General features: G+C 38.1%; 2 protein-coding genes and 1 long non-coding RNA gene across 5 annotated transcripts in view; 2 read left to right on the top strand and 1 right to left on the bottom strand.

The window, feature by feature from the left end:
- Positions 1-12242, bottom strand: Pgm1 (phosphoglucose mutase 1). Its single transcript, XM_019047762.2, has 12 exons — positions 12085-12242; positions 11315-11611; positions 10545-10707; positions 7818-7936; positions 7011-7167; positions 5753-5943; positions 4269-4423; positions 3484-3594; positions 2578-2718; positions 1906-2089; positions 1121-1279; positions 1-459 (listed from the first exon to the last, which is right to left on the bottom strand). The coding sequence occupies exons 2-12, from the start codon at positions 11552-11554 to the stop codon at positions 394-396; spliced, it is 1686 nt and encodes a 561-aa protein (XP_018903307.1). The 5' UTR covers positions 11555-11611; positions 12085-12242; the 3' UTR covers positions 1-393.
- On the top strand, positions 3554-7814 carry LOC109034548 (uncharacterized). Its single transcript, XR_002009152.2, has 3 exons — positions 3554-3687; positions 6585-6629; positions 7682-7814. It is a non-coding gene; the product is annotated as an uncharacterized lncRNA (long non-coding RNA).
- Positions 12243-12529: 287 nt separating the features above from the next.
- Positions 12530-26698, top strand: part of LOC109042188 (adiponectin receptor protein) — a 96745-nt gene continuing 82576 nt past the window's right edge. The window contains exons 1-2 of one of the 3 annotated variants that reach the window (XM_072300278.1): positions 12530-12885; positions 12928-12953. Coding sequence is in view for 2 of the 3 variants with exons in the window: in XM_072300274.1 (XP_072156375.1) it covers positions 21508-21548 (41 nt within the window). In the remaining variant the exon portion in view is untranslated. Of the gene's footprint in view, positions 12886-12927; positions 12954-21315; positions 21549-26698 lie in introns of those variants that run through there. The other 2 variants (XM_072300274.1, XM_072300275.1) reach the window with 2 other exon arrangements.

The raw sequence follows: 26698 nt of genomic DNA on the forward strand, positions 1-26698 counted from the left end.
ACTTTAAAACAAAATTTTCGTATAATTAAGAATTCAGGTTTAAATAACATTTTTGGTTTAAATAACATTTTTGGTTTAAATAACATTTTTAGTTTTAATAACATTTTTGGTTTAAATGACATTTTTGGTTTAAAAAATTACACAAAATTTTGAATTGTGCTAACTTGAAAATACTCAAACTTAGCACCAAAACTTAATAAATTATTCTATATTTTAAAAAGTAACAAAAATAAATTAGTAAGAAAAACAAAATAAAATAACTTAACGCTTTTGACGTGTTTAACGTTCAATTTGATTCTTATGGTCGTTTTAGATACTTCACTTCATCAGACTCATTTTTTTAGAGGAGGCACTCGGTAACTTGACAATGTTGTGTGTATTTGTGAGGAAAATTTATGTTATCACAGTTGGTTTGTCGCGTTTTGTGAATTTCTGTAATTCAGATAGATCCAATGCAACCTGTAAAATAAAGTAAAAGAGATTAGAGAATGTAATCTCATGAATTTCATTTTGATCAATGTGACATTAAGGAGTGAAAGGTTTAAAAATCTTCTGCAAATGAGTTATATTAATTAGGACGTTTCTAAGAATAACAAAAAGAAAGTTGAAAGATGGATTGATGGTTGTCTGAAAATCGGGGTTGGGGAAAGCAATGAAAGTCGTTTTACAATCCCTTAAAAATTCTACAGGATGGGCAAATAATGAATATCTGTCATTATGAGTATGAGTAAAAAGTTTTTAACGAAGGCCTGATGAAGAAAAAAATAATGAGTTAAAAAATAATGAGTTAAAAAATAATAACGAAAAACCAGCGCTAACTTCTTTAATTCTCCGTGCAGAGTTCTTTGGTTTGAAGCAAAGTTGAATATGACTCTCGAGTATCTCCCCTTCATTAAATGTTTACTCCTCCTCAAAATCACTAATTACCCATCGAACACTCTTTTATTATGCAATCCATTACTATGCTAATTCCAAATTATTGCAGGTATACAGTTCAGACCAGGTTTGAGGTCGAACCCTTTTCCAGTATTTTTAAATGAAATTTTCCCCTTGATACCTTCAGAAAGCATGAAAAAAGCGGTTTCTAAGAAAATACCAAAAAAGAGTAAAAACAACTTACTTGTACTAATGGTTGGAGAGCAACAGATGCTTCAACAGTTATACTTCCACTTGCTGGCTCATAACTTTCAGCGTATAGACGGACGGTGGCGCCACTGCTTCCAGTTCCAGATAAACGATAAATCAATCTAGAACCATCTTCAAATAATACTCTGATACCCTAGAACAATAACACAGTAAAGTTTGATAGGAATCAATATGTAGTAAGAATGACAATCATCTTGTCCCATTGCGTTTATTATTTGTGATTTAAAGCTACTTAGCTTCAAAAGAGATAATGGACTTCTCAAATCCATTATGAGTTATCGCTGTAAAATTTTGGATGGATACTTTACTGTTTACTTTAAATTTTTTAGCTACTTTATAGAAAGCGTTTACCAAAATTAAAGAAGTAAAGAAAAGCTAATTCTCACGCAAATCAATCGAAATGAACAATAATTCTCTTTCTATTAAGGAAGAAAAAAAATTAGGGGCAGTTTTTAATTTAACTAGCTGTAAATTTTTACCTGTTGAGGATCTAAAGTCGAGAAAAATACTATTCTGAAAGTGGAAATGGTCATTAAACTTTTTCTTTGGAATTGAGCCTTTTTGAGGAATAAAACTTCAAACTCTTTATTTGGTTCAAACTTGATGTGATTAGATGCATTCCTATTGAACCCAGTCCAATTTTGAATCAGATCTCAATGGTTGAAAATTGTGCGTAACGGTTACGTATAATTTGGAGGGGTCAACAGTTATGTACAGACAAAGAGAGGAAATCAACCAACAACAGAAATGAGTGCTTACCTGATTTTTGGCCACACTTTTATCCACTGGATCGACGTATTCAAAATTATCACCTTTTTTCACGACAAAAGTTTTTCCTTGACTAGATAGAGATTGGCCCACAAAGCTCGGTGATGTGACTTTTTCTTCTAATTTTTTCATCATTTCGTTGCAAGGAGCAGATTCACAATTTTCATAATCATACCTACATAATTACAAGTTTAGATTAGTAATTCTTATAAAAAGAATGCAAAGCCAGCAGTCGACTTCCAAACGAAGCATTGATATAATGAAACAATGTATCACACAGCAATCTGAGCAGTTTTGGTTCACTATTATTATGAATAATAAAACAGAAGATTACGTTTCAGAGATAGCTAATTTGTGATTTTTTTGGAGGAAAATTATCTTTAAAATTAAAAAGCATCACTTAGGTATAAGAGACTTGCTCCCTTCAGAGTAAAGCCACTAGGATGACTGGATGACTCGCTTGGGGTATAACAAATTATGAAAAGAAACTGAGAAGAATAAAATTAATTACAGAGAAGGAGGTACAAATTATAATGCAAGGGGGCAATATTCTGGGGACTGGACTTTTGTAATGCTGGAGGTTACAGTCAGAGAGATTGGAAAACTTTCCAATTGAAATTTAGCATAAGTTCACAAGAATTGAAAGGAAAAATAAACTCTTACCGCGTGAAGTAGTTACGGCCAAAGGTCTTCCAATGTTTCAGTAAAATTTGTTCGACAGATTCACCTAATTCGGCTATCACAGACAACCAAGCGAGAACCGCCCAAATGCCATCTTTTTCTCGAATGTGATCTGAGCCAGTCCTACAAAAAACGGTGCATAATATATACAAATAAATTCATGGAGAGAGTCATTTTACAACATCGAAATATAGCAGATAATAACAGCCCAGATGAGAGCAACTTGGGAATCTTAATGAATTGAGGAAGATACAAGCTTGCGATGATTTGCTAAACAAAAAACGGCGTTTTGGACACAGTAGTTCTTATCTGAAGTAATAAACCGAAAGTAACGAAAACTAAACGAAATGAAACAAACAGGAAATCGGGGTAACAAACTGTGAGCTAGATAATGAAAATAAAGAAAGCCAAAACTAAAAAAAACTCAAACTCACAGAAATAAATTACAATTTTATTGCTGACACATATCGGGGCTCCCCGGCCCCTTTTTCAAGGCTAAGTACCGACTGGTTCTTGTTTGTTGTTATTCCACTCATCTTCTTCCTTCTGATCTTCCTTATCAAGACTGCCAACTATCACTTGTGGCAGTGCGAGTGATAGATGGCACTTTTGATAAGAAAGATAAGAAGGAAGGGGATGAGTGGAATAATAACAAACAACAAACAGTCGGAATTTAGCCTTGAAGAAGGGGCCGGAGAGCCCCGAAACGCGTCAGCAATTTCAATTTATTTTTGTAAGTTTGAGTGTTTTTTAGTTTCAGCTTTCTTTATTTTCTAATCTGAAGTGTTTGCAATAATACAGACCTTATTGAAACATAGTTACAGTGATTCTATGAGTCCTCAATATTACTAAAATACCATTGGCAAGACCAAAAAAATTATACCGTACCCAAAGCTTTCCTCTCCACAGATGGACAGTCGACCAGCATCCATCAAATTACCGAAATACTTCCATCCTGTGGGTGTTTCAAATATTTCTTTCTTTTGCGCTGCAGCCACTCTGCAAGGAAAAATCCAGTAAAAAAAATATTAGGATGTGATCCTCAGATTGAAAGTGACTAGAGAAGCTGGCTATCTTCAAAAAAATCTGAAAGTATTGACACTTGCTTATTTTATGGTAGGATATCCTAGCGATTGAATCATGCATGCTCAAAAATACTGAAGCACCAGCAACGCAAGTGCAAGAAAAACAGTTAAATTTTTTTTATTGACCTGTTTTAAATCTCAGAGCTTTAAAATATTAGCGCTTCAATTACAAAAACACATTCTCCATTAATCCCTAATTTAGAACTGGTTGATCAATACAGTTTCTACCACTTTCCCAAACCTCCATTGCTTGTGCTTAAGTCTTTCTGAGAATGAATGATTCAATTGTGCATTTAATTAAATTACCGCACACCATTTTTATTGATTATTGGGAAAGTTTTGAATAAATTTTTCAGAGAAGGTAATTTATTCCAGTTAGATGGGCAAACTGTTATTTTATGGGGTTTCTTGGTGTAATGATGGTAGTAAAATACTTTCCAATGCGATTGTACCAAAAATTCAATTTGAATTTTTCGGTATTGAGGTACCATTCCCATGAGTATGGGGATTTATGAGAATCGAGTCAGGTCTGAATTTTCAACCTATAGTGGCGTTAATGAAATTTTAAAGTATAAAATGACTCATCACCTGTCAACAGCTGCTGCTGTGGGCATGCTGCGAGCAAAGCCTTTAACACCAGTTTTCTTGAAGTATGGAATGCAGTTCAGATTATTTGCCAGTACAGCAAGGGAATCACTGGGAGTTACAAAGAAGGCCTTTTTTCCGAGGACCATGTTTCGATCCTGTAACCAACAAACAAAATAAGGTTAAAACAAGTGCAAAAAAAGGTAATAGATAACAAAAGTATACCAGTACAGACATTCTGAAAAATACCTCCTAAAATAGCCTGACTTTTGTGATATTACTTAATACAGTCAACTCCGCTTCATAGGGACACTGGTAAAATGGGACAAAATCGCTAGAATGAAATATTTTACTTACTAGCTATGTAAAAAAATTCCCCTTTGTTGGGATAGAACTTTGGTTTATAGGGACAATTTTCTGCCACAAGAACATTTAGATCACATTTAAAATTGCTTAAAGATGCGCAAGCAGAACCCTACTGTCAATGACAAACCACAGGCTCCACAGATCTCATCAGCTGATGCGAAAGAGTGTGATGAACATTCCAGAGGATTCGTTATCCAAGAAGAGAATAAGGACGCCCCTACGTCAATGCTTGAACAATCTCGAAATTGATCATTTTCTTACTGTTTTCAATATTCTCAGAAAAACTTTGGTTTATCAGGACACCCACTTAAGCAGGATAAAATTACTGAGTACGGATGTGTCCCGATTAACCCTTAGACCCCTGAGTTAGATTTTCAAACAGTGCTTCCCAGACTGGGTTAAGAGCGGGTGATCATGCACTTTCAGTTTTATTGCCTTCATTTTCTTAAATCTCAACCAAATAGCTTGAAATACTGTGTGCCTTATCCTTAAATACGTAAGAATGAATATCAGCCACCATTATTTAATTTTCAGGACTCGTTTGTTTGAAAGTAAATAGCACCAAAAATGAAGACTTTTGAAGTTCCAAGACAAGAATTCTCCTCCGTGGGGTTTCAGTGCGGTTACGTGAGGATGAGAATTCTCGCCCACAGGAGTCAAAGGGTTAAGCGAAGTTAACTGCACTTGCAAAACTAGAGGATAAATAATCTTAGAACTTAAAAAGAGCTAAAAATCGCACTTAATATTTTTAAAGTAAAAAATCTCAGATGAAATTGGATAGTTTCAATCAAAATCAGCCACATTGAATCAGACTCTGCGTCATCTCCGCTAATATTTCATCATTTAAATAGGAGGCCAAGTGCCAAACATTCAACTTGAATATTGAGTGTTTCCTTGATAATCTATGGAAAATTGATAACAAATGTTGAGGCGTAATGTTATTAAGTTTCCTGACGAATGAATAGACCAAGAAGGGAAATTAGGTGATGTGAAAATGATCCTGGTCGGACAAAAAAATTATTTTACACGAATTGGGTGTTCAAATTCCTTTTACCAAAGACAAACTTAATCCTTGAACAGCTTCATAAGTTTACATTTGACAATAGCATGAATAAACGTACCCCATCTCCGTCAAAAGCAGCTCCAAAATCATAATCACCGTTTTTCATAGCTGTGACAAGATCTGCGGCATAAGTGAGATTGGGATCAGGGTGATGACCGCCAAAATCAGGCAAAGGTACTGTGTTGACAGTGTTGTCTTTAGCGGCTCCAAGTTCCTTGATGAAAATGTGTTCGACATAGGGACCAGTTACTACAAAACATAAAAATTAATGTCTGAAATAAGATTTGTTCCTTACAGATAATGTCTCAAAAATCAGTATGAACGCATCAGCAAACTCTGAAATGCACTCCTGACTTCACCAAATGCGTAAGAAACTTGCGTTTTTTTCAGATTCCCACTTCAAAAAGGATACAACAGCACAGGTGAACATTTCGTTAGAGGAGTCGTTCCATTCAATCCCTGCTTAACATGGCCAACGCTTCTGTGCGCAAGTTGAGGAGGGCACAAGGTCAATCAAGGCGGATATCTGATAACGCGAGAAAAATGTGAATGTGATCACGCCGATTGTTATCAGGTGGTTAGAATCATCGTCCCGTCACATGTGTTTTGGCGGATTGGCAGATATTGCTTAGTTTTCTTGTGAGTAGGGGTTGGATGGAATGACTCCTCTAACGAAATGTTCACCTGTGCCATGGTATTGTTTTGGAAGCGGGAAGCTCGAAAAAATGCAAATTGTGAAGTAAAGAGTTCATTTTAGACTTTGCCGATGCGCTCATTGTGATGTTTGAGACATTTTCTATTAGTAATAAATTTTATTTTTGCTCTAGCAAAAGTTTGCATCAGGCCCATTTCCTGCTAAACTTATAAATATTTTTCTTCAAATTTTTCAGATAATTTTGTTCCCGATTTCTCCTAAAGTTCCTGAAAAAATCAAGGTAAAATATTTATGTTTTTTCTCAAAAATAAAAATTTATGGGAGGAAATTTGGCAACCTTCGTATGTTTAGGCGACGTTTTGGCTTAGAACACAACAGTATTCAAGATGCTTTATTGAGGGCATCCTTAAACCCCTTTGAACCACAATGTAAACAAGTTGGGCCTCCAAAGAAAAGGAGCTGTTTCAGGAACGAAAATGAATACCGCTCTCAATTTTTCACCATATTTTCTAAAAAGCATATAATTTCAGTCTGTATCTTCTTCTAAACTTAAGACTATAACTATGATCATTTTTTGCGTTGTGATAGTTTCCTCTTAAGCTTTCCTCAAAAATGAAATGAACTTTAATCATTGAACCAAAAAAAAAGAAACCGGACAAACCTCCATGCATCGAGTTGATTAATAATTTGAATGGTGGCCGCGAAGAGGAGCCCTGAATCAGACTTTTGATTTTTGCAAAATCGAAAATTTCCTTCATTAACGCTAAGTAATCTGCAACGGAGTCAATTACTTGAACAGTGAATGGTTTTCCTCCAATCTGGAAGAGACAAAATTTTTCGTCAAAGTTAGAATTAAAGTTTATTTTAAGTCATAGTTTCGCTTTCTTTCAATCTATTTCATTTTTATTTCGAAAGGAAAAAAGAGAAAAAAAATTATTTGACAGTGGCGTGAAACTTTTTAGTTATGGATAGGAGGGTATTCAGACTCCTAGAATATCCCCCAGTAAGTAAGCTATTGATTTTAGTCAACATTTTCTGCAAAACAGCTAAGCTAGGTAGTTGGTCCTTCTAAAATTTAAAGATCGTTTTTCACCACAGATTGTTGTAGGGTAATCTACACATACAAAATTTATTTTTTTTCAATCATTTTTCTAGTCCAAAGAGGCTGCTTTTAAATATTTTCGATTTTAGTTTCCAGAAAACGATATGAAGAGAAACTTAAAAATTTGACAAAATGGAAAACTTAAAACCAACGTCAAGATTATCCTAACTTCCTATTCCTCCTCAAATTTCAACTTACAAGTATTCATTTTCCGACTTGCTATTTTACAGAAAGAATCAATAAGAGGAGAAAAATACAGGACAAACTAAAGAGGAGGACTCTTGAGGAGTTTTATTTTTAAAAGAATTTCAAAGATTTTGTCAATATAATAACTTGACTGATGAACAAGGAAAAAAATAAACCTACCTGAACATTTGTTTCACCAAGCTTCGAGACATCAACATTTAGATCTGGGACAATATTGTAAAAGGATATTGTTTTTGTTATCTCATAAATTTTTTCTGTGACACTATCGGAGGCAGGACCTGAGAACAACATTAGCATGTAATGATGTAAAAGCGGGAAGTATTAACAGTTGTTTGGTACCTAGGTAAAAAATAACACGATCTCACCTCGGCAAGAGGGGCATTTATACGGTCATAAGATTATGATGAAAATCTCTCTCAGTTATGTTACAACGTTAAGTCTATAATTTTTAAAACATTTTTGCGGAAAATCCCTGAATTGGTCGACCAACTAGGAACGAAAGAAAAATATGGAAAATTCATTTCGGTTTCGTGAGTAGTCTGTTCCAAATGTCTCCACTTACAGTGCTTAGTCAATGACTATCAATGATGATTCTTGCAAATTTGCAACATTGGGTTTTGCGTATTTGAATTTTTACAAAATAATCAATGCTTGAAAAGGCTTACTATAAAAGGTTCCAACTCAAGCAGAGGAAAAACAGCGCTGCCAACTTGCCAGAGTCACCACTGACAAATAATTTTGCATGGGGGGAGGGGGGATGTTTGGCTTCCTTCATTTACTGGGCGGAATCATCTTAGCCTTGTATGTAGATATAAAGTTAAAAAAATGTCCATCCAACCATTCACTTAAAAATTCCCAAATGGACCCATACGAAAAAAGTTTCCAGATTTTTTCAGAGATAAGTGGAGAATATTGTCTGATGCGTTTACGGAGAGGGCAGACGATCTTGAAGAGGCTTTACTACTTCTGTACAGATAACGCTTATCCAATTTTAACGTCCACCTCAAGATTGACCTTTCCACTTCACCACTTATCTCCATTGACTACTTATCAATACAAGAGCTCAAGATGGCATCATTTCTCATTACTAATTATGAAGTCTCAGAAAGGAATTTTTTCAATTTTTTTCTAGAAACTAGTTCACAAATGCAGAAACTAACTACTCCAAGAGGTTGAATGTGTTGCATAGTGGTAATGCTCTGTTAAGACTCTTGTTTTACTTCACCAGTTGGGGTCTGGTCTGAGTTTATGTAGGTGATACTTCGAGAAAAAATTGCATTGCAAAATTACAATTCATGAAATTACTATTTTTACTGTTAAACTTAGTAATAATAGTTTTATAAATAAAATATTAGTCACCTGCACTCCCCCTTATCCCTTACTTAGGTGTGCAGCAAATATTCGCCTTTTGAGATCCTTAATTCTATTTGTTTGGCTACTAGGCAGCACAAGTAACTGCAGAATTACTTAAATGACATATTTTTTAAAAAATGGAGATATTTGTTATTTTAGGTGATATTTGTCTTGAAGTATACTGTGTGAAAAAATCTCACACTAAAGTTATATTGCTCACTTTATTGTCAGTATGAGAGCTAAGGGGCTGTTCATAAAATACGTAATGTTGAGAATAGGATTTTTTTACCCCCTTCCTTCCCCCAATAATGCACCTGTGACACAGGTTTGTACCCTCTTGAAAAAATATGTAACACTCCTTTGAATTAGCGTTTCAGGATGAATTTTGAATGAAAAATAACCAACTATTATTGAATTTCCATCATAGATTTTTGGAAAATCGGTACCATTTGTCCATAGCAGCATCATGGAATGCAGCCCTGAATGCCTCCCTCCCCCTGTAATGCACTTATACCGCAGGATCAACCCTTCTTTCCCTAAAGTGTTACGTAATGGAGATGTTGCATGTGTGAGGAATTTGTGATTTGACCATTGATTCTTATGTAAAAGTTCGCGAGAAACACAACGGTGCCACTGGTTTTCTCTGAAATCAACTCCTAAGCTCAAAAAAAGCTCTCAAGTTGAGGCAAAAATGGAAGGGATATCCCATGCTATCCTGAGAGTCCACCTCTACATCAAGACAAACTCTCCATGCAAAGATAGGGAGCAAATTCAATGACAGGGCTGCCACTTTACTTGGGGACTCAAAAACTGAAATCACGGCAACCCTGCTAATGTATTTGCTCCCTATCTTTGCATGGAGAGTTTGTTTTGATGTAGATGTGGACTCTCAGGGTAGGGCGGGATATCCCCTCCATTTTGGCCTCACTTCAAGAGCTTTTTTTGAGCTTAGGAGTTGATTTCAGAGAAAAGCAGTGGCACTGTTGTGTTTCTTGCGAACTTTTACATTGAAATCATTGGTCAAATCGCAAATTTCTCAGACATGCAACATCTCTAATTATGAATGGGTCCTAAAAGCTCAGCCAAGATACTCTTAAACTATTCTGGGAGACATAATTTTGACTCTACAATTAGGAGTCAAAGGACAAAACATTTAGGACATTAACTTTTAGGACAACAATTAGGACAAAACAGAGCAAGCTAATCTCAAGACGCATCGAGCTAAGTTTTAGTTATAACCATCGAATGAACAAAAAAGTTGAGGCTTTTATCAAATCCACTGATAATAAGTATTCAAAGACATTTTGAAATAATCCAAGTCTCATGGGAAAAAATATCATTGCAAAACAGCAAAAAATTGCAATCTTGCGAATGCTGCATTTTGATTTGGATGCTTAAAATCTATATATATTTCAAATCCAGGTGAGAAAATTACTCAGGAGATTTAGAAATAACTTGGAGGAAAAATTATATTAATTTTTCCCAAGAGTTAACATTGAGTAGAGGAGAAACAGAAGAAAAAAGTTTTCTCACCTCCATTTGATGAGTTGAATTTGATTCCAAAATCATTATCTGGGCCACCTGGATTGTGGCTGGCTGTAAGAACGATACCACCCGTGACCTGATACTTCCTGATTAAAGTTGAAACAGCAGGAGTTGACAGAATTCCATTCTGGCCGACAATTAATTTGGCAACCTAAAACATTAATGAAAATTGAAAGCAATTTGCTTCTCCGCAATACTGTAGGAGTTGAAAAGGGATTGATAATATTTGTCAAATCAGCAATCAATAAGAGGAAGTCCTCAACGCAGATAGCTGTGGAATTTAAGATAACTTTACACTCAACACCATTTTCTTAAGCATTGAGAATTCAGGCGGCATCTTCAGATGTAAAACTTCAACTTTTAATTTGTGCCAAAGCGACTAATATTCCCTAGTTGAAAGTTTATGAGAGAAAGAAAAATGAGGTATTTTTAAAATTTCTCACCTGTTGCAGTAACTTTGTAAGCTTTGAATCAGCTGAGTTACTAGAAGGACTTGTGTTGCTGTTTGTATCATAGTATTATTGTTAGATGCACAAATATTACTTGCATTTTAGGCAGAATATAAGTACATTGGATTTATAACTCACAGGGATTGGACTCATGGGTGACAGTCAGCAAGTGAATTACAAAGTAAAATACTGACAAGCACAAGGCAGTTACTCCGAGAGGATGGATTAACTTAAAAGTGACTGATGGTTGAGTAGGTAAATTGATCAAAGCAATTAGGAAAAATTCATGTCAGAACTAAGGAAACTCACCCCATTTGCTGCGGCAATTTTGATGATAATATCTACAGCTTCTTTTCCAAAGTATCTTCCATCACCACCAACAACCAAAACTGATCCAGGTAAAGGATGGATGGAATTTAAAATTGCTTGAATAAAATTTTCCGTGTAGTTTGGCTGTTGGAATACTTTGACAGCCTTCCTCAAACCACTTGTACCAGGCTTCTGTCCTTCATAAGGTTTAGTTTCCACACGCTTGACACTGAGAGACATCTTCTTCGGCGAGTAATTCCAAACGTTTTGAAGCACAGGAGGATGAGGGATAGAATGCTAGAACAAAATACAAAAAAGGGATACAAAATGCTATCAAAGATCTAATGATTTTACTGAGAGGTTTCACACAAGACTGAAAGAGAGATCAAATTCCAATGACACTCAAGGACATGCAACAGGTTTTATTTTAGGATATGATCTTGCACTTTGATAAGGAGACAAAAGGAAGGAGGGATTCTAGAGAAGCCAAGATAAAGCAATGAACTGATATCGGAGGGGCTTCTTTTGGATGAAGGGGACTCTTCTTCTTTTTAGTTATTGAAAGCCTCAAGGAGACATTTGCAGTGCAAAATGACAAACAAACATTCTCCTCGCATCAAAATAAGAGCGTGGATACTATATCCTACATTTTTAAATGCTCAAGGAGATAATAAGAGGTGAAGCGTCTAAGCTTTGAGGACTTGAGATGGGCTGGCTAATGTGTTAAAATAGGGAACTTCGAGGGAACGAAATCGTTAATTGCTTCTTACCTGTTGCTCCTACAGGACGAGAAGTAAAAGATGAACTGTCAAACTCAAATTCAAGTTAAATGAAGTCTTTACAGTGACTTCACCTTTGACAATGCTATTTTTATCTTATCACAAATGTTGTTCAGTTCGGTTTGTTTATCTCTTTCGCAACATGCCCACTGGCAGGTGCTGCGCTCTACTTACATAAGACGTCAACTTGACAATCAAAAATTCTCTCTCAGTACACGAATTAGTGAAATTAAAAAAATAATTCCGCAAGTTTTATCGTCTTTTGACTAAAAAACTGCAAGACTTAAGTTCTAAAAATTTGAAACGCTAAAATTTTGAACTGATTGTGAGCGCATAATTTGTGAATCAATCACAAAAAATTGACATTATTTCTGTGTGTTGTGGGATTTTTCGGTTTTGATTTGGGCTATCATAATTCCCGAAGTTCCCAAAGTTCCCAAAGTTTAGTTTGGGTGCTCGGGCCATTTCCTCAAATTGCTTTTGTGTTGGTTCGTTTCGTTTGTCTGGATTTACTTTCAGTCCTTACAAGTTTTCTTTGTTTGAGAATGAGAATCGGCTAAGCCATTCTCTAGACTCGACTTTAGTGTTTAATTATCTATCATTCCCGAAGAATGAAGTGTCCGTTTTGCGCAGTGAAAGTGAAGTAGGACTGTTTCTCAATCTTTTCTCGTCTTCTCACTGATTTTCTTTTCTATTGTCAAAACCCGCGTCTGAACCACATCCTGAATACTACATACTTTTTAGGTGATTAGTGCCAATATTTGTTTCTTCCTTGGATTATCTCATTACTTATCGTCGTTACTATCGTCGTTATTATTTGTCGTCTCATTACTGTCGTCTGCCCATCTCTTCTAGACTTGGTAAGTAATCTACCTAGTTTATCTTCAGGCATTCAATTTTTAGTTGTACCTTAGGGAGACTAAAAGTAGTTCATGCACTCCCTTCTTCCTTGATCTTATTCAACAAGTCCTTTTGGTTATTTCTTACACTAATTGGTGGCATTACAACCAGCCTAGAGTTTTTGCCACTCTCAAACCCAAAACTTTGGTGTGCAGTTTAGAACATGACCTGCTACCAGCTTCGTTATTCTTTATTGTCGAATGAAATCTTTCCTAACTAGAGCAGAACAAAGCATGTACTAAGTTTGGTTTGCTCCTTTTCAAAATGTAGGTTACGGATAGGTCATATTCTGAACTTTATTTAGTCTAAGTTTGCTCTTTTCAGCTCGGATTGAAGTGGAGGCAAGATAGCCTTTCATTATTGCTCCTGCATTTAAGTTACAGTAGGTGTTTGACCTAATCTGCAGTTGTAAGTATTGATGAAACACAAAGATAGAGTGAAAAGGGGCGTTGTTGAAGTTAATTCATCCATTACCGTCCACCTCCTCTGTTTACTCATTGCAACTCAACAGCCCCAGACTTTCGCAGAATGTTGAGCATGGGCTGAAATGTTGGCCATTTTCATGTAAACACTGACACAATTGTTTAATGTCAACATAGTTGAATTTCGCAATAGGTGATCGTTTGGAATTAGATACTGCTGGAGTAAGTAGTACCTAATTAGGCCCTCTGTCAGCCTCTGTGGCGTAGCAGTTGTGGCGCTGGCTCTACAACTAGGAAGTCCTGGCTTGATGTCTGCTCAGGCCACCCAAGTTTGATAGTCTCAAACAACAGTTGCCTCGGGCTGGTTGCTTAGTATGCTTTATGCGCAGGATTACCACTTGTATGGTATTTGAAGGAGTTTAGTAAAAAGACATGTTGTATCACACGAAAATAAAGGAAAATCTTAGATTTTTGCCTGTGCCAAATTACTAATCATGAATGTAGGTACTTATTATGCTCGCATTCTGAAGTGTAAAAATCAAGTGCTCAACTATTCCAAATCCGGAGTATACTTGCTGTGACATTGAAGTGAACTACTTATTTAAGATTTGTAATCTGTTATGTTTTTATAAAACTGCTGGAAAAATTGGGCATTTGCCTTGACATAGAGATGATTTTTTTTTTTAAATTTCTTCATTTGGTTTCAAAATTGTAGGAAAATTATGTATTTGCTGCGATTCTGAGATAAAAATCACATATAACTTCTTATGTTTTTCCAAAACTAATGGAATATTGCCTTTTTTTTTATTGTTTACGGAAATTTGGGCGTAAATATTTTAAGAATCAACACTGGTCAAAGCAGACACCAAACGTGCAACTGTTCGAACTCTGAAGTAGTCACGTCGTATCCTGCGAAAATGAGAGGAAATGCAGCTTTTCGCCCGTCTTAAATTATTAACTTTTATGAATGTGGGTCTCTATAATCGTTAAATGTAAAAATCAAGCACGCAACTATTCGAACTCCGGAGTGGGTATGCGGTATCACGCGAAAATGAAGGCTTATCTTGGCTTTTCGCCCGTGGGGTAGGTAAGAGTAATATTGATGTCAATGGATGCCGCGATATTCAAGCGAATAATGGTACGCCGTCGTCACTCCAGACCGCTGAAAACGAGGGAAATCTGGGATTCATCAGGGATGATCATGGAATAATCGCACGGAATCCGTTCTAGAAACCGGTAGTTTCATATTTTAATACTTGAGACTAATGTCTCCCTTTAACTTCATTTGAATTTTCTTCAGGTTTTCTTTTTACTAACCAGTCGTTTGCCGAACATTTTGAAAAAAATGGATGGAAAAATTACGAATTTTCTGGCTGTGGGAGGACCGAGCACTGTGCAGAGGCGGATCCAGCAATTTGGCAACACCGGATTGCCTCCATTTAAACATATGCTAAATAATCGATTCTTGTCGGAGCACCTGGCCCCTCCAAGACTCGATACATTTCCACAGGTTTAAGGAAATGGAGAAAAGACAATGTTGCCAATTTGCTGGATCCGCCGATGGCATTGTGGCGGTTAGGCGTCGTTGAGCGCTGTGAAAGCGATTCTTATGTAAGAAGATCGGATGATTTAATGCATAATTTGTAGTAATTTGACAGAACTGAAAATCGCGTATTTGCCGTGGCATTGTGGTTATTAGCGCGTAGTTTCTCTCCTCTTGTAAAAAAATCTATGGAAAAACAGCGAATTTTCCGTGATACGGAGCTGAAAAGCGCTTAATTGTTCAGGATTTTTGAAATCCGCCGAAAATATCGCGTACTTCACGCGATATTGAGATGGAAGTCGCGCAATCTCTCACCTTTTAACAAGCGAAAACGAAGCGAGCAACTATTCGAACTCTGGAGTAGGTATGTGGTATCACGCTCGGTTGAAGGAGAATCTTAGGATTTCGCCGATCTCAGTGTACGAACATCTATGAACAAAATGCTCGCACGCCGTCGCGCCCATTTTAAAATCGCTTATTTCCGCGACATTGACGTAAAAATTGTTGAATGTATGATATTAATCATTCCCAGGAAAATTTGCGTCCATGCCGCGATATGGAGGTAAATGATGCGTAATTTTCAATGATTTGACAAAACCGCTGAAATATTCGCGTATTCACTGTGACATTGTTGTGATTGGCGCGTGGTTTTACTTTTCTTCGAAAAAAATCGCTGGAAAAATGGCGAATTTTCCGTGGCTGTAAAGCGCGTATTTGCTCAGGATTTAAGAAATCCGTCGGACTAGAAGTAGGTATCATATACTTCTCGCGATATTTAGATGGAATTCGCGCTATTTCTCACTTTTTAGCAAGTGGACACGAAGCGAGCAACTATTCGAACTTCGGAGTAGGCGTTTGGTATCACGCTCAATTGAAGGAGAATTTTAAGATTCCGCCTGTCTCAAACTACGGACGTTAATGAATGCTACTGGCTACTCTCGCATTTATAGAAAAATCACGCGTATTTTCCGCGATTTTGAGGTGATAATTGTATAATCATGGCTGATAGTAATCTTTCGCCAGAAAATATGCGTACATACCGGAATTTTACAAAACTGCTTGAACTTTCGCGTATCTGCCGCGACATTGCGGTGATTAGCGCGTAGTTTCTTCTTTCTTTAAATAAATCGATGGAAATGAAGCGAATTTTCCGTGATGCCGAGCTGAAAAACGCGTAATTTTTTAGGATGTGTGGAATCCGCCGGAAATATTACGTACTTCACGCGGCATGGAGACGAAATTCGCGAAATTTCTCACTTTTTAACAAGTGCAACGATGCGAGCAACTATTCGAACTCCGGAGTCGGTATTTAGTATCACGTTCAATCAAAGGGGAATTTTTATCTGCGATATTCAGCTGAGAATAAATTACATGATCTTACATGTTCTTATATTGGTACATTAAATGAGGGTTTTGAAACTTTGATGAACGCTTTAGTAGGTAGTGGAGAAAATAATTTTTTATTTTATTTTACCTGAAGATTCCCAGTTTCCAGACAGAATTTATGGCTGTAAATGGCGAGGCTTTTTTCAGTTTTCCTTCTTTCAATTAAAAATTCTGGGCCAATCAAGAGATTACACAGCTTACCTGATTCTCTCGTCTGATTTTAATTCAATGAGAAGTATTATCAGTATGCATCCTGTTAAATACGGTAACGAAAACCCCCAAATTTTTATAGAGTCCTTTGCTGATAATTTTTGTAGCGTTTTCGCTGCTTTCTCTCGAGGTCGGCCCTGCACGATGACAAAGTAATCCGCAAATGAGACGCAGTTATCACGTAATCACTTGAACGCAGCCATAAAACAGCTAAATAAATGCACCCATTCAGCGGGCTTGATCTACTGTTTACATCTCTACAACTGCGTGATGCGTTGTTTACAATTCTGTGAATACGAATACAATGTGGCGTAGTAGCGGTAGCTGTGTTGCTCACGGGGATTTACCACCGTAGGATTTTTGAGGGATCATAAAGCGTCATGAATTTTGGGCTTCGCGTGTGATATTGGTTTTTGACCCAACAGGTTTGATCAAACTATAAACGATTTTTATCTTTCCCCTCGAACCGGTAAAACGTGGTTGGACGAGTGCCATGCCAGTCTGTATTCTCTGTGCGTAGTCGGCGCGCGACTCGCGCGTGAGAACGATGTCGCCGCTCACCGTTGCCAGATCTCGCTAAAATCAACACGGACATCCCGAGAACACGAATAGTTGCGTCCAGACCTAGCCGTTGAGAAACCCCTAGCGCCTTCAATATTTACCGCTTCTGATAACGCCTGAAATTTTTAGGATATGCAACTTGGGACATCCTAAGAGCACGATTAGTTGCGTCCAGACCTAGCCGTTGAGAAACCCCTAGCGCCTTCAATATTTACCGCTTCTGATAACGCCTGCAATTTTTAGGATATGCAACTTGGGACATCCTAAGAGCAGGAATAGTTGCGTCCAGACCTAGCCGTTGAGAAACCCCTAGAGCCTTCAATATTTACCGCTTCTGATAACGCCTGCAATTTTTAGGATATGCAACTTGGGACATCCTAAGAGCACGAATAGTTGCGTCCAGACCTAGCCGTTGAGAAACCCCTAGCGCCTTCAATATCTACCGCTTCTGATAACGCCTGCAATTTTTAGGATATGCAACTTGGGACATCCTAAGAGCACGAATAGTTGCGTCCAGACCTAGCCGTTGAGAAACCCCTAGCGCCTTCAATATTTACCGCTTCTGATAACGCCTGCAATTTTTAGGATATGCAACTTGGGACATCCTAAGAGCACGAATAGTTGCGTCCAGACCTAGCCGTTGAGAAACCCCTAGCGCCTTCAATATTTACCGCTTCTGATAACGCCTGCAATTTTTAGGATATGCAACTTGGGACATCCTAAGAGCACGAATAGTTGCGTCCAGACCTAGCCGTTGAGAAACCCCTAGCGCCTTCAATATTTACCGCTTCTGATAACGCCTGCAATTTTTAGGATATGCAACTTGGGACATCCTAAGAGCACGAATAGTTGCGTCCAGACCTAGCCGTTGAGAAACCCCTAGCGCCTTCAATATTTACCGCTTCTGATAACGCCTGCAATTTTTAGGATATGCAACTTGGGACATCCTAAGAGCACGAATAGTTGCGTCCAGACCTAGCCGTTGAGAAACCCCTAGCGCCTTCAATATTTACCACTTCTGATAACGAAACGTGTCACTCATTGCGTTCGCACGTCGTCTTAGCGCGAAAATAGGGCGCTTGGTGTATGTAATCAAATTGAAATAAAGAGAAGTGAGTTCCTGAGTAAAGAGTATACTTTGGCTCTCTGCATGAAACCGATTCAATCGTGTGAGGCTTCGTTCGTCGCTGTTTTGGTGATACGCCCTCAAAATACGGTTTTAACCCCTATAATTTGATTGCCTCGTATGATTTTGACACACGCTCGAGTTTTCGGTCTTTTTCGTTGACCTCTCGTTTGAACCCGCAGATCAATACTGCCGTGCTGAGGAGGAACGCCGTATGAACATTCGAGAGTTGCCAAATTCCCCTCGATAAAATGTTCATTTTTGTGCAAAGTTATGAATATTTTTCCTTCGAATTTTCAGGAACTTAGGTGAAATTGCAAACAACATTATCTGAAAAGTTGGAAGAAAAACATTCATAAGTTAACCAGGAAATTCGTGTTTTATAAATGGAAATTTGGCAACGCCTGAAGGTCCATACGGCGTTTTTCCTTAGCACGGCAGAATAGAGCCAGAAACTGTTGCTTGACTTTGACCTCGTCCTTCCCCACAGTCTTTTCTCAGCTCAGCGCTGATATAATGGGTAGCACACTTCCTCACCTACCGCTGGTACTTCCATTGAAAAGTTTATCAGAAATTCTGGTAGCATTAAACTGATTCTAAGAATCCGGAGAAGCGGTGATGACCACCAAAAATGGTTAAAGTTATTTTGAAACTGGCAAAGCGATCAAATTTTGAGCACCAGGCATCTGAATTTTTTCTTACTCCTCTTTTTTTCATAGGTGAAATTTTTATTCTCTCCGTGACCCGCGGGAACCAAAAAATAAATGACTGTGCCTTTGGATGAGCGGTGGTACTGCCAACTTCTCCGCTCCAGAGGTTTAGTTTGGTAATATTTTTCAGGGTGTAATGCTCAAAATCGTTCCAAGGCTGAGCGAACACTCATAATTAAATAAACTGAGTAAAGTTCACAGCAAAATTAGAAAATATAACCTCATTTTGTGTACCACATTCTGATTACTTCGCATGCATCATTCGACTTTTTTTTTTTTTTTTTTATGTTCAAAGAGCGTCATGAAGCCTTATTTCTGACTCATTTCAGAAACAACATATGTGTCATTAGTTTGCGTAAACATAATTACTTACGTGTGCTTCCCTGAATGAACCAAAAATAGTAGTTCCTTATTGCGGAATGTAGTCCAACTTAAAGGCATCCCCCCGCCATTCCCCCCACCCCTTTGCAATGCACCTATCGACCGAGATATCTGACGTAATCTATGAACGGCTTCTAGTTTTTTTTACCGTATTCCGCCTCGCAGCGCAGCACAGCGTAAGGACTGCAGGAAGTCAGTTTGCTTGTCGCTCCGGGGGCATTGGCTGCACTAACTCGTCGTCAAAGGCTGCCAAAGCAAAGACTCAATTCCAACATTCAAAAGGTTAGAATCCGCGGATTCCTAATCAACTGGCAATCAAGTCTGGATGCCTCAAAAAAACCGTATGAGCTGTCAGACGTTGCCAATTTTTCTGGAAAACTCCAGAGTGTAGCACACTGAAAAAAAATTCTCGGCGTTTTCACCGAGCTCCGTTTAGGTATACCTTTACCATCTCACTTTTTTTTACCAATTATTGGTAATTTTACCAAGACAGACTGGTAAGCTTACCTGAAAACCGGTATTTTTACTGTTTTTTTTTTTCAGGTAAGAATACCACTTTTATTGGTTATCAATTCCCGGTAACTTTGCCATTTTATCTCGGTAATTCTACCACAGTTGATAAAAAATATTGGCGTTTTTACCAAGGTCCAGTAAAATTACCGAGAAAGTTCAATAAATAACGAAAGTTAAAAATTTCGAAATAACGAGGGGAGAAAAATGCATTGATTTTCTTCGAATCATCGAGAGATTTTCAAGGGAAACGGACTTTCCTTCGAATTAACGAGGTTTTCGAATTATCGAGGTTCGAATTATCGAGAGTCCACTGTACCGAGATTTCTCGGAAAATTACCAATTCCATAAATGGTAATTTTACCAAGAAAAAACTGGGATCAAATAGAACCATGAATTCTTGGTAATTTTACCATTTTCCTAGTAAATACACCGAGATTTTTTTTTCAGTGCAGAGTCTCGAGTATCCGCGGTGATTCGAACCGGAGCCACCGCGGATAAATGAGCTTCGCGTATAATCTGAAACTAAGCGACCTGGTTAGGAAGAGGGATTGAAAAATCTGTAGTTTAAAAGAATCTATCAAAATACTTGTCAATTGAAAGATAGAACTGTATAATTGATGGGTAAATTGAAACAATTTTACCTCAAATAAATTATCCTGCCAAACATCATCTTTGGAATGAATGTTTTTAGAAGTTGACGCTGTAAAATTGCAGCGTTATTGGGTGAAAGCCGCCGAAAAAATCGCGGATAATCGAGACTGCTGATTTCTTTTCCTTTTGCCTTTCCCTCCAATTTTTTCAAGGAATTTTGTTCGCGATTTGATCGAACTTATCTGAAAATTGTAAGGAGAGGTACTCTTGACCCTTCTACTTATCTTGCCGAACATCATCTCTGGAAGGAATACTTCGTAGTAGTTGACGCCATAAAATTGCAGTGTTTTTTTGTCAGTGCCACCGAAAAAATCACTGATGATCCGAATCGCGTACAATCGAGACTCAACTTATTTCCTCCCTTTTTTCAATGTTTTATTTGATTTTTTTTTTTCGAAATTTATTGGCGAATCTAGGTAAAATTGGCAACATTGTTTTTTCCCCGCATTTCAACCTATGGAAATGTATCGATTCTTGTAGGGGCCAGGTGCTCCGACAAGAATCGATTATTCAACATAGGTTTTAATGGAGAAAATCCGGTGTTTCCAAATTGCTGTATCCGCCTCTTAATTTAACCTATCTTATCTGAAAATTGCAAGGAGGAGAAATTTTCTTTACCTTTCTCAAAAATGACATTTTTTATAGAAATCTGGCAACCTTTGTAGGTTCATACGGTGTTCTTCCTGAGAACGGCAGTATGGAGGAAGCGATACCGATGCGTAACACGCATAGCTGCTGTCGCGTCGTAGTCCAACGAGACCGGGCCCAAGGTAATCGGAACCGGTTGCATCGGGCGCGTAATCGCAAGTCGTCAGTAGATCAATCATCTTGGAACGCGACGCGTCATTGTCGGTCAGCTGAGAACTTTGTCGTCCGAGCGTCGATAGTGTTTTCCTGACCCAGTGTTTTCGTTCGGGATCAGCCGAAAATTCGCACTTCGGAGTGTCCGCGATTTGTGTCGCAAGTGGGTGTCACGTTCACGCTGAAAGCTTTGGATAACATCTGCCACGGATGGCAACATTGTCGACGGTTTCCTGGTCTGTCAGTATGAGGTATGACGGATACTATCTTGTTTTGTTCTATTATAAGGGCAGGGTTGCCACCGAGAAAACCGGGAACTGTCAGGGAATTTTAAAAAATCAGGGAAAACCTGGTAATGGCGAAAACGTTAGGGATTATGGTGAAAATGTCAGGGAAAATGACGAAAATGTAAGGGAAAAATTGTCGCCTTTAATCCTTTCATAGAATGGGTTTGAAGTTTCGAACAACAAATATTGCTCGAAAACTATTTAAAATTATGTATTTGTAACCATCTGACATATCTACAACTGTCAGGGAATTTTACCGAAATGTAACAGAGAAATCAGGGAAATGTCAGAGAATTCAATTCTCATAATTCTGTGGCAACCCTTTAAGGGATACGGATCGAAAAATGGAGGTATTGCATGTGTGAGAAATTTGCGATTTGACTGTTGATTCTTATGTAAAAGTTCGCGAGAAACACGATGGTGCTACTGGTTTTCTCTGAAATCATCTCCCAAGCTCAAAAACAGCTCTCAAGTTATGAGGCCAAAATGAAGGGGATATCTTACGCTATTCTGAGAGTCCACCACTACATCAAGACAAACTCTCCATGCAAAGATAGGGAGCAAATACATTAGCAGGGTCTCCGTGATTTCAGTTTTGGAGTCCCCACTTAAAGTTGCAGCCCTGTCATTGTATTTGCTCCCTATCTTTGCATGGAGAGTTTGTCTTGATGTAGGGGTGGACTCTCAGAATAGCGTGGGATATCGCCTCCATTTTGGCCTCAACTTGAGAGCTTTTTTTGAGCTTGGGAGTTGATTTCAGAAAAAACCAGCAGCGCCTTCGTGTTTCTCGCGAACTTTTACGTAAGAATCATCAGTCAAATCGCAAATTCCTCACACATGCAATATCTCCATTCTGCTGATCAGTTGCCTTTAAATCCAGTGGCGAGGCGTGAATGATGGATTATCGATATTTCTCCGTTTGGAGCTATGGTAAAGAATCGATTATTAAGGTGTCTGCTACGAACATCTGCGAACTTTTAGAAGAGGCCCATTTTAATTGCTGATCCACTAGTTTTGTATAGATATTTCGTCACGTCATCGAGAATACCCCCGACGAAGGTAGCCAAGTCGGAAGAATCAGCTCTTCGAAACCTGTTAGGTTTTTGACATTTTCGCGTGTCCACCCATCAGAACAACGGGCGGAGATTTACTTACCCAGCGATGACGTAGGTAAATGGCATGCAAATGCCGAGCAGGATCGATGCGTACCTCGACGTTGAAAGGGCTCCCCTCCCCCTCCCTCACTCACACGTCCCACGCGGCTTTTGTTGTACGAATCCTCCTTAATTATTTAGTCTAAGCACCCTTAGTGGAATTGTAGTCCTTACGATTCCAAGCATTGATCTGTTCGTGTGGATGTACGGCTCTACTGCATGGAGGAAAAGGCTTCGGTTCGTATGGGGCGCATGAGTTCTCGGTGCAAATAACTGAAATTTTTCGTGCATGGTAGAAAACAAATTCTAAATCGGATAACAATACAACTGTATTTTTATCCGAATTGGCAGTCGTAAATTATAAAGCACGGTTTGTGATAAATTTAGCGCAGAAACAAGTGGAGAGACTAGGAAAATGCATTTCTTAGATTGCGACGTTGGTATTAGCCAACAGTATATTTTGCAATTCAGAACTATAAATTCTAGCCCGGTTTCAAAACAACGTATGTGCCATTAGTTTCCCTATGCACATGAGTGTTCTTCCAGAAAAGCCAGAATTTATAGTTCCAAATTGCAAAATGCAGTCCAAATTTCCTCAAGAAAACTAGCTGGCATTTTCTCTTGAAATTGTCAACCGAAGGTCAAGGTTACTTTGTGTCTTACTTCCCGTATCAACTATAAACTACAAAAACCCTCAAAAACATTTTTCGGGCAAAAAATCCGGTCGAGGAAATTGACGTGTCACTTCCTTTTCAAGTATAAGATAGGCAAAAACCTTTGATGAATTCCCAAGGTCCACTAAGACTAATAATCATCAAAAAGTTCAAAAAAAAAAATAAATCCCTTGCCAAAAATAAATAAAAAAAACCGATTTTGAGATAAATCCCTCGAATGAACTTGAAATCACAAAATCGGTCGAGGATGTCAACTGAAACTTTTCCCCCTTTAATTATGAGCTCCGCAACAAGCGTGACTCGCTTGTACCTTTTCATACACGAGCCGCACGAATTCATCTCTTCTTCTCTCCTCTCCTTCCGTCCATGGACAGAGGTCCAAAATTTTTCGGATTTACTGACGCGACCGGCTGCGGCTCGATGCTCTCAGTGAATCGGTGCCTTCTTATCATCCCTGATGTCGGCTTCAAGTCGGTTGCAATTTCACCAGTCGCCCCATTTTCCCATAACCACATGTTAGACTTTTTCGAAACATGATTCATCTGAAACATGGATTTTTTTTTAAGGGAGCTTACCATTTGCTTTGGACGGTAGGTAGGTTGTAAGTAATAATTGTTCTTATACTCTATCAATTAAGTATAAAATACATCTGTACCATTGGATGACATTTCGACAGACACGTTAGGTCCGGACAAGTGAGGGGATTTCTGAATCGCAAAATTATTAGTGGAATTGTTATAGTGGAGGAGTTGAGTCCCTTCACGGAATGAGCCCCACTTAAGTCGACAGGTTGTACGTGTATCTCTCTGACTTATGTGTAATATTAGTATAATCCACCCATGTTTACGCACCGAGCCGCAGCCGGTCGCGTCAGTAAATCCGAAAAATTTTGGACCTCTGTCCATGGACGGAAGGAGAGGAGAGAAGAAGAGATGAATTCGTGCGGCTCGTGTATGAAAAGGTACAAGCGAGTCACGCTTGTTGCGGAGCTCATAATTAAAGGGGGAAAAGTTTCAGTTGACATCCTCGACCGATTTTGTGATTTCAAGTTCATTCGAGGGATTTATCTCAAAATCGGTTTTTTTTATTTATTTTTGGCAAGGGATTTATTTTTTTTTTTGAACTTTTTGATGATTATTAGTCTTAGTGGACCTTGGGAATTCATCAAAGGTTTTTGCCTATCTTATACTTGAAAAGGAAGTGACACGTCAATTTCCTCGACCGGATTTTTTGCCCGAAAAATGTTTTTGAGGGTTTTTGTAGTTTATATCAGGTCGTTTTTGGGTGAATAAGTACCTAAAGGTCTGGCTGTACGAAGAACTGGCAAAACCGAAGCGTCGAAAAAACACAAGCAGTGTTGTTGATTTCTCCATAAGCCATCATGTTAGAATGCCGGTTTGGTTCACACTTTGTATAAGTCAGAAATTAAATCCCTATATGAATAAAATCCAGGAGTAACATACATGAATGGATTTATTATGGCTTTGACCATCTATTTATAGCAAAATTTACACAAATTAATATCGATTGACTTAAAAAATGTCGAAAAAACACGAGCAGTCGTTGCTTTTCCCGTAAGCCGCCGTGATAAGAAATGCTTGTCGGTTCACACTTGGTTTAAGTCTCAATTTACTTCCTTTTTGGAATATTTTTCAAGAGTATGATACATTAATGGATTCACTAGAGTCCCTTTATACCCAGAGTAACGACAACTCGATTATCAGCTGACTGGCAGCCGACCTTGGCTGGCCATGGAGGCCGAAACTAGTGCACTCAAACGAACGATATTGAGGGATAAGGATCAGGAATCCTGCGATGTCTGTCACACAAAAACAACAACATCAACAAATTGATCAATTAAAACGAAAATTAGATTGGTTTGTGAATAATTTCTTAATCTATTTTCATTTTAGACCGATGGAAATAACAATTTACTCTTGATAAACCACAATTAGATAATATTTTCATTATTCTTGTTCACATTCGAGGTACCGCCATCTTGGTGCACTAGTTTCGGCCTCCATGAGCGAGAACCAATCAGAATTGGATTTTTTTTTAGGCCACTTTCAGCCCAATCCTGGCCCAACCAAAAGTGAGTTGTCGTAACTCTGGGTATAAAGGGACTCTAGGATTCACTATGGCTTTAACTACCCGTTTCAGCAAAATTTGCAAAAATTAATGATGATCGAATTAAAAATGTCGAAAAAACACAAGTAGTTCTTGATTTCTCCATAAGCCACAATGATGATAAGTGCCGTCGGGTTCACACAGCGCTTACTGGTGGAGAAAAGTGAAAGTGAAAACTAGGGTTTTGGCGTTAGCCGCTAGAGAGCGCACCAATGCTGATTCTGAAACGAATCTGCAGGTGTTCATTGGTTCATGGTTGAGAAGTAACTCTAACTGCATCATGAAGAATGTGGCCACCACAAACCACAATTGAGTCCTTATTTTTACTGAACTTCAGACAGTGGGAAACGCACACAGAACTGTTGTCAAATTAAATGATGTTTTTAATTAATAATAATGGAAATATCGTGATCTTTTTATCCAAAGGAGTGATGCCAAATCACGGACCGGTTGGGAACAATTGAATCTATGAATCGCTGCATTGCAGCTAGTGTCCTTTGTCCACCCAATGACAAAAAATTATGTTGGTACCTGCACTTGGTATAAAGATTGACAACTGACTTTACCTATTTAATTTATTATCTTATGTGTTCTTAATGCAGTAAATAAGTCTGGAGATCTAAGTATTGGCATGAGTTCATTAGAAAAAAAGGCTTATCTGAATGTGAGCGGCCAAAGCGGTACTTACGGTCACCATACCTGGGTTCGTAGGCTCACCCTCGTACCTGCTGAGACGGCAATCTCCATCTCTTGATCGGAGGATATGCCGCACCTAGTTGGTAAGAGTGGAGAGGCATTTATGATTACATTGATACCATGGGGTCTAATTGTATTTAGCCTTGATTAACACGATCACACTTATTGCAATGGAACTAGACAGGAACACGTACCTACGTATCTTAATACTGAAGTCCTCTAAACAGATGGGCGATACATTCTGTTACTCTTTTAAATAGAGGAGGGATGGACGCACCCATTTCACACAGCAATTTATGCAAGAAAATGAAGCCTTCATTGTATTTTTATCATCAACTCATGAAATTATGAGAATAAAACGGGTACATACCTTTCATTAAAGACCTTGTTATTCATTGTTGGGCAAAATGAAGTTTCTAACAACTCCTGACGCAAAATCAAAGCGACTCAGAAGAAACCAATT

Source organism: Bemisia tabaci, chromosome 5, assembly GCF_918797505.1.
Source record: "Bemisia tabaci chromosome 5, PGI_BMITA_v3".
In the NCBI taxonomy this organism is placed as follows: domain Eukaryota; kingdom Metazoa; phylum Arthropoda; class Insecta; order Hemiptera; family Aleyrodidae; genus Bemisia; species Bemisia tabaci.

What these genes read in the sequence shown, in the direction of transcription:
- Pgm1 (XM_019047762.2), bottom strand. Translation starts at nt 11,554, where the DNA reads ATGTCTCTCAGTGTCAAGCGTGTGGAAACTAAACCTTATGAAGGACAG. An exon ending in ACAGCAGCAGCTGTTGACAG is followed by an intron (nt 3,595 to 4,268) that starts GTGATGAGTCAT and finishes TTTTCCTTGCAG; the next exon opens with AGTGGCTGCAGCGCAAAAGA. An exon ending in GGCCGTAACTACTTCACGCG is followed by an intron (nt 2,090 to 2,577) that starts GTAAGAGTTTAT and finishes GTAATTATGTAG; the next exon opens with GTATGATTATGAAAATTGTG.